Source organism: Cucurbita pepo, chromosome 12 (assembly GCF_057944985.1).
Source record: "Cucurbita pepo subsp. pepo isolate OVF chromosome 12, ASM5794498v1, whole genome shotgun sequence".
In the NCBI taxonomy this organism is placed as follows: Eukaryota; Viridiplantae; Streptophyta; class Magnoliopsida; order Cucurbitales; family Cucurbitaceae; genus Cucurbita; species Cucurbita pepo.
Genome location: NC_141809.1, coordinates 10,604,491 through 10,616,277, shown reverse-complemented (window position 1 = coordinate 10,616,277; position 11,787 = coordinate 10,604,491). Strand labels below are relative to the sequence as shown.

General features: G+C 36.9%; 2 protein-coding genes across 2 annotated transcripts; both read left to right on the top strand.

Annotated features, from left to right (window-relative positions):
* Positions 1-219: 219 nt before the first annotated feature.
* Positions 220-1,508, top strand: LOC111807493 (putative WRKY transcription factor 46). Its single transcript, XM_023693236.2, has 3 exons — positions 220-500; positions 582-728; positions 822-1,508. Exons 1-3 carry the CDS (start codon positions 304-306, stop codon positions 1,330-1,332), a joined length of 855 nt encoding a protein of 284 aa, XP_023549004.2. The 5' UTR covers positions 220-303; the 3' UTR covers positions 1,333-1,508.
* A 7,314-nt stretch (positions 1,509-8,822) lies between these two features.
* On the top strand, positions 8,823-11,602 carry LOC111806914 (phosphatidylinositol 4-kinase gamma 4). The gene is made up of 2 exons (XM_023692437.2): positions 8,823-10,841; positions 10,939-11,602. The coding sequence occupies exons 1-2, from the start codon at positions 9,441-9,443 to the stop codon at positions 11,326-11,328; spliced, it is 1,791 nt and encodes a 596-aa protein (XP_023548205.2). The 5' UTR covers positions 8,823-9,440; the 3' UTR covers positions 11,329-11,602.
* The last annotated feature ends 185 nt before the right edge of the window (positions 11,603-11,787 follow it).

The following is an 11,787-nucleotide window of genomic DNA, read 5'->3' as shown; positions in this document are numbered from 1 at the left end:
GAAGAAAAATGTTAGGAATCTTCTCACTCTCTTCCGCGTTACTACAAAAACAAAGATAAGAAGGTGAAATTATTTGATTTTGTTGATTCATATGAAGAAGCAGTGAATATAAAATTGGACCCTTTCCAATCCCCAAACACAATACAATACAATTCAATTCAATTCAATTCAATTAATTACATATCTTTTCCTTGTCCTTTCCTCCCAATTTCTTCAATCCCCCCACCCCCCATCATCATCAAGTCTCAGTTTCTCCCCTTCCTTTATAATAATATCCCCCCTTCCTTCCCTTCTCCCACCACCATGGAACTTATGGCTCTAATCCAACAGCTCAACCGAGGCAAACACCTCGCTAACCAACTCCGAACCCATCTCCATCCTTCTTCTTCCTCCCATGCCATTCACCTCATCGATCAGATTCTTCGTTCCTACGACAACGCCCTTGTCTCTCTCGCCCCTGCTGCCGCCCTCAAATCCACCCCTGTTCCGACCAAGAAGAGGTAATTCCTGTGTTACCCACTGCTCGTTGTTGTTGTTGATTCCGAATTCTTATTGGGGTTTTGGGGATTTGGGTTTTGCAGAAAGGTAATGCCCAAATGGAGTGAGCAGGTTAAGGTTGCTTCTGCCTCTGCCTCTGCCTCTGCCTCTGCCGTTGAAGGCCCTCTTCATGATGGGTTTAGCTGGAGAAAGTATGGCCAAAAGGACATTCTTGGATCCAAATTCCCCAGGTTCTTACCGATTCAAACTTCTAATCTTCTTCTCTTCTGGGTTTTAGAGGTTTGTATTTGGGTTTGGTGGATTGACATTTGGTTATCATGCAGAGGCTATTTTAGATGCTCGCATCGCTTTACCTTGGGATGTAAAGCAACAAAACAAGTTCAAAAATCAGACAATGATCCAACAATTTACGAGGTAACCTACAAAGGAACACACACTTGCAACAGACCTCTTCATTCCAAAACACAACAACAACAACTCCAAAAGCCTTCATTGCCATACCCAATGCCACCAAAACAAGAACAAAGGCCACATGATGATGAGCCTTCATGTCAATCCTTCAGCCCAGAAGTAGCAGCCATTCATGTCAAATCTGAGACGTTCGACGATATCGATATCGACAATGGTTTCTCTCGACCTTTACGTCCTCCATCATTGTTGTTTGAATCTGAAGTTCAAGATGATGATCAAAGCCCTTTTAGAGAAAGTGAGTGGTTTGGATTGTGTTGTGATTTCGAAACCGGGGTCGTGTCGATTCCGAATTCGGAGACTAATATTTGCATTGGAGAGTTGGAGGAGTATTGTAGTTTTGATAATCTGGAGTTGTTCTGTTGAAATTGTGTTGTTTTCTCACCTCCCAAACAAAGAGGGAAAGGAAAGAAAAGAAAAGATTGTGAATTAGTAGTCCGTAGGAGAAAATAGGAATATTGTAAGTTTCTTAACACTTGTGAATTTGAATAAAGTTAAGAAGAAGAATAGATTTAAATGCAAATGTGGTTCAAGTTTAAGCATTCTTCAACGTTGGGTTCCACCAGCGTTCATATATATATATATATTTACAAAAGTACCAAATTAACCCTGAAGTCGTCATTAATTACGTCTAGCTCCTCCTATTCCGTCGTCTCCTCCACCTTCTATTCCTTCTCTAGATTCACCCACTAATTCTAATTTTATCCCGCCTGATATATTTGTTCCACTCCGATGTTCTACTAGTACCAAACAACCTCCAGCTTGGCATAATGATTATGAGATGTCTTCTCCGGCCAATCATTTAACCTTTAGCTCAAGTCCCAGCATTGGCACCAAGTATCCCTTTCATCATTACCTTTCATTCTCTCGTTTTTTTTCCTACTCAATGTAATTTTCTAGCTCTTATTATAGCCCAGACATAGCCTAAAACCTTTAATGAGGTAGTTGACGACCCATTGTGGCAGTGGGTTATGAATGCTGAAATTGCAGCTTTGGAACGTAATCATACTTGGTCTCTTCTTTCTCTACCACCTAGCCATGAAGCTATTGGTTGTCATTGGGTGTACAAGATTAAATACAACTCTGATGGTTCTGTTCAATGATATAATCCTCGGTGGTAGCAAAGGGATACACTTTGTTGCTTACTCACTATTGTTGCTGCTTAAAAATGGTTCACTTATCCGTTGTATGTTCAAAATGTCTTTCTTCATGTTAATTTAGACGAGGAAGTCTACATGTCTTTACCACCATGTCTTCACCGATAGGAGGAGAATATAGTATGTCGACTACATAAATCTCTTTATGGGTTAAAACAACCTTCTCTCAATTGGTTCTCCATATTCTCTACGACTATACAAAATGCAGGCTACACTCAGTCAAAAGCATATTACACTTTATTTACTAGGAGTAGAGGTACTTCTTTCACTATAATTTTTATCTATGCTCATGATATTCTGTTGACAGACAAACATCTCAAAGAAATTCAACTTCTCAAGACTTGTTTACTCGAGAAATTTCTTGTCAAAGATTTAGGGAATTTGAAATATTTTCTAATCTAGAAAAGGAATTTTTATGTCTCAAATGAAGTATGCATTAGACATTCTTCAAGACACAAGTCTTACGGGAGCACGTCTAGAAAAATTTCCTATGGAGCAAAATTTGAAACTTTAAAGAAGGAGAAAAAGTTGAATGATCCAAGCAAATAAAGACGATTGATTGACAGATTAATATTTGTAACTGTTACTAGGCCTAACATAGTGTATTCAGTTCGTATGCTTAATCAATTTATGCATGAAGCCAGAAAATCACATTGGGAGGCCGCTCTTCAAGTTATGAGATACATTAAAGGTACTCCTGTTCAAGGATTTCTACTACCATCTGAAAACAACTTAAGATTACAACCATATTACGATTCTGACTAGGGTGGTTGTCGAACTACCAGAATGTCTATTTCTGGGTTTTGCATCTTCTTGAGGAATTCAATTATTTCTTGGAAGTCTAAAAAACAAATCAATGTGTCCAGATCACTAGTAGAAGTCGAGTATCGAGCTACAACAAATACTTGTTTAGAGTTAACTTGGCTGAGATACATTCTTTAAGACTTGAAAGTTCCGCTGTCCGAACTAGTATTGTTGTATTGTGATAATCAAGCAGTATTGCATATAGCAACCCCTGCATGAAGCTCTCCCCGAACAGGAGTCTGAAGTTCACTATGCATGCATTATAATCTATTGGATGCATGGTTCTCCCCTAGCCAGTCTATCCCTAAGATGATATCGAAGTCATGTAGGCACAGGATAATCAACATTGCGTCCATGACTCTCCCGGAAACCATTAAACTACCTACATTGATTCTATGGGTGGCCAACAATAACTTGTTTATAGGTGTACATAAGGAAAGTGCAAATTCTAAAGGCTCGAGCTTTAGCTATGCATACTCAACAAACTTCTCAAAGATGGAGTGCATAGAATTAGAGTCAAATTGTGCAAAAGCTAAATGAACAATTCTTGTGGTAGATTGCATCTGAGTCATTCAATCAAGTCTCGATCAAGTTCGATTGTGGATAGACTCAATTTAGAAAAAAGTTCCAAATCTTGCTGGTAGATTTTTGATCTTAAGAAGTAATCTAATTATAGCCTTATCTCTTGGTTGATTCGAATTTTGTATAAGGAGGTTAATTTCTTTTATTCAAGGGTTCTTGCTTCAACAAAAGCTTGGATCGTTGAACTGAGGATTAAGATTGCCTTATCAATTCTACACAAGTGAAAGTCGAAGCAACAATAAGTCGTCTACCAAACGTGGATAAAAAAAAGTGTGACAAAAGAAAAAGCCACCAAGGAACTACACAACCAGGGAGAGATCAGAAGAACGACAACAAGAGCTCTCAAGGGAAGAGATTTGAAAATATTTGTTACAATTGCGAGAAGAAGGCTCACATGTCTAGAGATTGTTGGTCTAGAAAAAAGTTTGTCGAAAGCAATATAGAAACCTCTAAAAAGGAGATGAAGGATGAATGGGATGCAGAGGTACTATGTCCCATAGAAGAAGACGAGGTAGCGCTCATGGTGATGATGGGAGATCATATTGACTACGAGGATGACTGGATCATTGATTCGGGATGCTCAAACAACATGACTAACAGTCAGAGTGGTCTTAAGAGAAGAAAGTATTATTATGTAAGGATCGGGCTGACTCGATGGCTCCAAAAGACGGGTAAATTTTTCGCGAAATAAAACAAACGAAATTTAGAACGTAACATACATTATATTTATATTATATCAAAATAAAGTTTATGCAAAATATTTAAAACACAACACAACAGGTGAAGTATAAAATAAGGAATGACACAAGACATTTTAAAACCAAAAAGTTGAGGATGATGGGTGAGGTTTGTCTATGGCACCTGCTCCAGAGTTCGCTTCCGACCTCAACCAGCTCCTTATTGCCTGAAAAAAATGAAGAATAAGGAATGAGTACAAAGACTCAATAAGCAACCTACTTGTAGGCTCTTAATCGTGCCCTTAGTATGCTAGGGTACCACACTCTTTCTTTTCTTATTCTTGTTCTTTTTCTTGTCATAAGTTCTTGTTCTGTTTCTTAATTCATCCTCCAAGACACTCCCCTTACGATATTGTGGTACTAGTCATAAATCTATCAACCTGTGTCCGAGGCTTCATGCGTTCCAGGCGACACTGTCTTAATACCTACGCTCAAGGCTTCCTGCGTTCCAAGCAACGCAGTCTAAGTCATGGGCATGATGTATAGAACGCAGTCTAAGTCATGGGCATGATGTACCGTGGGAGGTCTTAGTAGGTTCTTGTTTCTTGGCTAAGGTAACTTACTCTCTTCTTGTTCAATCGTGGTCTTAGACTACTCCCCATAATAGACCATAAGGGTCACGTGATCAATGCATGCATGAACATGACATAGACCGTAAAGGTCACCTGATTTTTGCATGCATGAACATGGCATAGACTATAAAGGTTACATGATAGGTGCATGCCTGAACATGGCATCCTGCAAATCCTTGGGTACCCATAACATGGTGTAGAGCATCTCATCTAGGTGAGGGAAACATGAGGCCAAACATGACATCCTGCAATAGAAACATGGTGTAGGGCATCCCATCTAGAAAAGGAAACATGGCCTCTGAAAACACCACGTGGTGGGAGATATGGGCCACAGTTGGACATGTTTAGAGTATTATCTAGCATTTTTGAGTTTCTGAGTTTGAGGACCTTGGTCCCTTATTCTTAAGGGGTACTTAGCATTCTTCTTACCTTGACAGTTGTAGAGCTTGTTTATGGCATCCTGCTCATGGTCCATATAGCAGGGCATCCCACCTAAAGAGGAATAGGGCCCTCGTGGTGCTCTTCGTGATAGGAGATCATGGTTACTTCGGGCATGGATCCTAGCAACTTGTTAAACATGATATTTGCATTAACCTACGTGTTTTCTTGGATTCTTGGCGATCTTAAGTTATGCATAATATCTTGCGTCACGCTTGGATCTTAAAAGCTCTTCTTAGAAATAGACCAACGTGATCTTGTGCACGTAGAATCTTATTAGCAACCAAGGGTACTTGTGAGGAACCTCTTATTTCATGGATACCTCATTAGTCATCCTAGGAGGTAAAGTCATATGGATCATGATGTACGTTTTTCCCCATATTTTGGTTTTGCTACCTAAGGTTTTCTAATGACCTTCAAACTTCATTACCTTATACAACCTCCTGAGATAAGGATTCATACAATATTTCATAAATATTTTGAGGTCATTTAGGGCTTAACCTGTAGGTAGTCTTCCTCAGGGGCACTATGGTCATTTTACCTCTAATTCTTGGTTTTGCTACTTAACGAGTTCCAATAGCTTTCAAACTTCAAAAAATCATCAAACATGATAAAATAAGATCTACTGCAGAGTTTCATAGCATTTGGAGGTCATCTAGGTCATGGACCGAAGGTAAATTATTTACAGGCATTATGGTCATTTTACACCATTTCTTGGTTTATCTAGTTATCCTTATCCAATGACCACAAAATTTCATATATAACCTAAAAAAGCTATAATATACTCAACATCAAAATTTCATAGGCAGCAAAGTTCATCGGGTGGGTTATTATATAGGATACTCTCACTCATTTGTCTCTTCCTAAACGATTTGATCAAATCATTTCTAATAGTTACAAATTGGTTTGTATCAATAGTGTTACTGGGATAAGACACCTCAACTTTATCCTATACCATTAACACTTTAGGTTATTACTTGAACATGTACCTCTTATATGTCAACCAACACTAGCCTTGAATTTTTCATACCATAGCTAATATTAATTTATTAATAAAATAATTAAAATCATTATTAAAAATTAGATAATTAATTAAGAGGTTTATAGCCTAAATCCCAATACTAAAATTATTAATTAATTAGTTAGCAACATCTTAAATATATTTAATTAGTTAAATTAAGTTAATATAACAGTTTTGGTGTATCATTCATAATTAACCTATCATAACTTTAAAACATTGTTGCCATATTTCTTATTAACATTATATTTTGCTCTTTTCCTCTTACCTCTGTTTTTTTTTTTTTTTTTTTTTTTTTGTGTATTTTTTATTAAAAATATATTTGGCTATAATTATTTTCCATTAAAAAAGTTTATAGAATTTAATAAATTAGATGACTATTAAAATTGATCGTTAAGTAACTCAAAAGCTAAGAAATTAAAATCATATTACTCAAAATATATTTATTAAAAATTTTAATTTTAATTAGTTAATATTATTGTAATAATTTAATTTTATAAAATGAAGCAATTTAATAAAATTTTTGGAAAAAAAAAAAAAACAAGACTAAACAAAAATAAGGCCCATAATACAAATGAGCAACAAAAAAGAACGAGCATAATGGGCTTGGGCCTTCAACATAAGTGAACTTATGCCTTAAAATGAAGTGTTAACAAGAATCTAATAATTTGAGACATTTTGTTTTTAAAATAAAAATTATTTTAAATTAATAAACTATTTCACTTCCTTTAAAAAATAAAAAAAAAAAAATTAAAAAATTATCATCGAACATCTATCTACATCTCATAAATCATCTCTAAACTTTTTTTAGTGTACGAGTGTTAAAGTTATTTTTTAAAATTTATGGGTATTTTTGAAATTTGATTATAATAAAATTAATTTGGTTTAAAATGAGGGAGGATGGATAATTAGTATTATTTGAAAAACAATGGATTTGGTGTGAGACAGGAAAAGTGGAAGCTTCGTGGAACCAAATGGGAAATGGTGCGTCTGCTCTGACATCAACGCTCACGCAACGGATACATACAAACGGGAATATTTCATTTTCAAAACTTTAAATCTAACCCTTTTTTTAAAAAAAATATATATATATATATATCCATTCTATTTGGTGGAGGTTTCAAAATCAATTAAAATAACCTCATTATTATTTTAAATTTTTTTTTATTTAAAACAAATATTTGTCCACATTCGTATTTTATTAATATATTTGGGTAATTAATTGAGGTTGACTCACGGATATACACTAAATTTGATATTCTAAATGGATGAAATATCGTATGTGAAATTGGATCACATGAAGCTGAATTTGGGAACATTCATCCAATCTAACTCGAGGCAGTTGGCGACCCCATTGTGGCAGCAGGCTATGAATGCTGAAATTGCAGCTTTTGAACGTAATCATACTTGGTTTCTTCTTCCTCTATCACCTGGCCATAAAGCTATTGGCTGTCGTTGGGTGTACAAGATTAAATACAACTCTGATGATTCTGTTGAACGATATAAACCTCAGCTAGTAGCAAAGGATGCACTTCGTTGCTTACTCACTATTGTTGCTGCTTGAAAATGGTTCACTCATCAGTTCTATGTTCAAAATGTCTTTCTCCATGGTAATCTAGACGGGAAAGTCTACATGTCTTTACCACCAGGTCTTCGCCGATAGGGGGAGAATACAGTATGTCGACTACATAAATCTCTTTATGGGTTAAAACAACCTTCTTGCGATTGGTTTTCCATATTCTCTACCACTATACAAAATGTAGGCTACACTTAGATTGGATGAACATGAAACTATATTTGAGCTTGTTGTTGGAACGCCTACAAGTTAGATTGGATGAATTGATTTGTGCATGAATAACACATAACCTATAACCTATTCTAATGAATTACCATATGTATATATGTCTCATAGAAAATTTATGTAATGATAAGAAAGATAGTACTATGTGCATCATTATATTAAAGTATAATTTTCTCACACGAGTATGAGTTACTTCTCTAGTATGTTACATATGATATTATTTAGGCTTCTTTCTTTTTATGTTGATATTTGACGATGTGAGCATGTTCTAGCCTATAGTCATACTTAGGGAGTACGTATACGAGCCTATCTAGTGTCAAAAAACTCATAAAATAATCGAGAATCATAAATGTCAATTAAAAAGTTACGATAGATATTCGAATAATGAAAGAACTTTTGAATTATTTTTAAAAAGGACTTTGGGAAAATATATTTTCCATTTGAATGAGTTTGAAAATTGGATGCATCTCTTCAAAAGTATCCGATGAGAATATAATATTCTTAAAAAAAAAGAAAAAAGATTTAAAAGAAATTAAATTAAAAAAAAAAAGGAAATAAAGGAAGGAGAGAGGATGGTGAGTTGGACAACAATTAAGAGAGCAGCCAAAGAATGGAGAGGGAACAACACATTGGACCAATAGGAAAATTGGGAATATTTTTAATTAAAGTTAAATAAAAATAAAATTTGAAAAGTCAAAAAGTCAAATATTCGGACGCGCTGCGTATAAAGCTCGGATGTCTACACGCGTCTTCTTGATGGTTGGCCTTCTGTCCTGTTCTTCCCCCTCAGTCTTCACCCAATCCCTAATTTTTCTGCACCACTTCCTTCGTCAAATCTCCATTACCAGAAATTATCGCAATTTTCTCTCTTTCCAACCTGAAATTTAAGCACCAACGCCTCCGTTTTCTCTTTGATTCTTCCTGTTCGGTGAGAATCCATCCCCTTTTTTGGTTTCCCTTCTTAATCCTCTAGGTTTCTTTTTCCTCCTCCTCCTCCTCGGATCGATCCCCCTGATTTGTTGTTGTCAGCAAGGAGACACTTCCCCGAAGCCTCTCTCAGGGTTCGTGTGGAGTTTACATTCCGTTGCCTTCTATAGTTGATCGGTAATTTTATATTTCTTGATCCGTTTTAGATGGAAATGGATCGCTAGCCTTCGACTTTTCTTTTTGAGTTTCTTATTATTATTATTACTATTCTTTTTCTCTTGGGGGGTTACGTTTGTTCTTTGATCGTCTTTCTCTGCTTGAGATGGTCGCTGAATCTAGAACTATGGCTGTGTTGTTGTGATTTCTTGATCTCATCGCTTGTTCTTTGAATACTGAAGCCCCGATTTCGGCTGTTTGATTTAACTTCATTTTTTCAAAATGTCGTCTACGGGTGTTGCTGCTCTTTGTCCAGTTCACAATGAGCACTTACTTTCCCCTAATGGCCTAATTACTCCATCTGCTTTGGAATCTAATGAATCCATTTGGATATATGTTTCTGTTTCGGGCTCCACGATTCCTATGCCCATCTTTGCATCCGAATCTATTGAATCTGTCAAGTTAAGGATCCAATCCTGCAAAGGATTTGTGGTTAAGAAACAGAAGTTGGTTTGTGGAGGTCGAGAATTGGCTCGAAACAATTCGTTGGTTCGAGATTATGGTGTTACTGATGGAAATGTGTTTCATTTGGTGCTTAGGCTCTCAGATCTTCAGGTCATTAATGTCAAGACCTATTGTGGGAAAGAGTTTACCTTCCATGTGGAGCGGGATAGGGATGTTGCATATGTAAAAGAGAAGATTGCAAAGAAGGTAAAGGAGTTTGTGGACGTTGATGAGCAGGAAGTTGTGTGTGAGGGAAGGCCGCTAGAAGATCATAGCCTTGTGGACGATATTTGCAATAGAAAGGATGCAGTCATATATTTGTTTGTTCGGAAATCGGCAAAAGTTCGGGGCAAACCCATTGATAAAAACTTTGAGCTCTCTATTGTGGCATCAAGTTTCAAAGAACAATGTAAATCTGAGTTGTGTAGGGAAAACAATCAGAAGGAATACAATGAGGATAAGGGAAGTTATAGGACAGAGTATGAATATGATAAAGAGATTGCACCAAGGCCATATCCTAATGGAGGTAGTGTTATGGAGCCGATTGTGATTAACCCCAAGATTGAATTGCCAATACCCATTTGGGATTTGGTGAACTCTACTTTAGATGGTTTAGACCGTGGACATTTTCCAGTTAGGTCTTTGGAGGGAACCGGGGGAGCATATCTTATGTTAGACTCATCAGGAAAGAAGTATGTGTCTGTTTTTAAGCCAATTGATGAGGAACCAATGGCATTGAACAATCCGCGGGGGCTTCCATTGTCACTAGACGGTGAAGGGTTAAAGAAAGGAACTAGAGTTGGAGAAGGAGCGTTTAGAGAAGTTGCAGCTTACCTTTTAGATCATCCAATAAGTGGACACCGTTCGATGTTTAGTGACAATATTGGCTTTGCTGGTGTTCCTCCTACAGTATTGGTCAGGTGTTTACACGACGGGTTCAACCATCCGACCGATAAATCAGTTAAAATTGGTTCCTTGCAGATGTTCATGGAAAATAATGGCAGCTGTGAGGATTTTGGTGCTGCGGCTTTCCCTACTAAGGAGGTGCACAAAATCTCTGTTTTGGATATCAGATTGGCAAATGCAGATAGACATGCTGGAAATATTCTATTGGGAAGAAAAGAAGATGGCCAAACTGTGCTTATTCCAATCGACCATGGATACTGCTTGCCAACAAGTGTAAGTTTTCTTTACTTTTAGCAGTACTATAATGTCATATTGGTCGTAGTAATGCGTAACGAAACTTATCCTGTGTCCACATTCTTTGTTGTTTCAGTTTGAAGATTGTACATTTGACTGGCTGTATTGGTCACAAGCCAAGCAACCATATGATGCTGAGACATTAGAGTACATAAATTCACTCGACGCAGAGGAAGATATCGCGGTTCTCAAGTTCCATGGATGGGAGCTGCCTCTTGAATGTGCTCGTACACTGTGCATTTCAACGATGCTTTTGAAGAAAGGGGCGAAGAGAGGGCTCACACCATTCGACATCGGTAGCATAATGTGCAGAGAAACGTTGAGCAAGAAATCGGTGATCGAAGAGTGGGTGGAAGAAGCGATGGATTGTATGCTTCCTGGTACAAGTGAAGCAACGTTCCTTGAAAGTGTATATGAAATAATGGACCTCGGCCTGGATCAGATTGCTGCTGCTTCATTGTCCTGATGGGGAAAAGCTAAGATGATTTAGTAATTAATAATAATAATAATAGGTGTAATTAAATATGTGGGTAATATGCACATATGACATATTGATATCATGTACGAACGACGGGACTATTTCTGTTCTGCTCTTTTGTTCTTCGTTATAGCCGCTAACAAGGATCGTCGGCGGCTTTGTCAATGACAATTCTTTGGTATATCTGTTGCTTATGCTTGTATTTACCCTCCAAGGCCGTTTACCTTTGGAATTTTAATAAATATTTTATCATTTTTTTAAATCTTTCCTTGAATGTGTTGATGATATTATAATCAACCGTCCAGGTTGATAATAAATATTGTTCAATTATGTTTGCAAAGCCAAATCCCCTTCCACAATGGCGCTTTTATAGGCTTCGTTTACTTCTGGGCATGCTTCGTTTGCTTGATTGAATTCACGTTTCACCCGGGAGGTTGAGCATATTTT

Bases quoted from the DNA above. Each gene is read 5' to 3' on its own strand.
- LOC111807493 (XM_023693236.2), top strand. From the start codon at position 304: ATGGAACTTATGGCTCTAATCCAACAGCTCAACCGAGGCAAACACCTC. The intron at 501-581 runs GTAATTCCTGTG...TGGGTTTTGCAG, and splicing joins CCTGTTCCGACCAAGAAGAG to AAAGGTAATGCCCAAATGGA. The intron at 729-821 runs GTTCTTACCGAT...GTTATCATGCAG, and splicing joins CTTGGATCCAAATTCCCCAG to AGGCTATTTTAGATGCTCGC.
- LOC111806914 (XM_023692437.2), top strand. From the start codon at position 9,441: ATGTCGTCTACGGGTGTTGCTGCTCTTTGTCCAGTTCACAATGAGCAC. The intron at 10,842-10,938 runs GTAAGTTTTCTT...TTGTTGTTTCAG, and splicing joins GATACTGCTTGCCAACAAGT to TTTGAAGATTGTACATTTGA.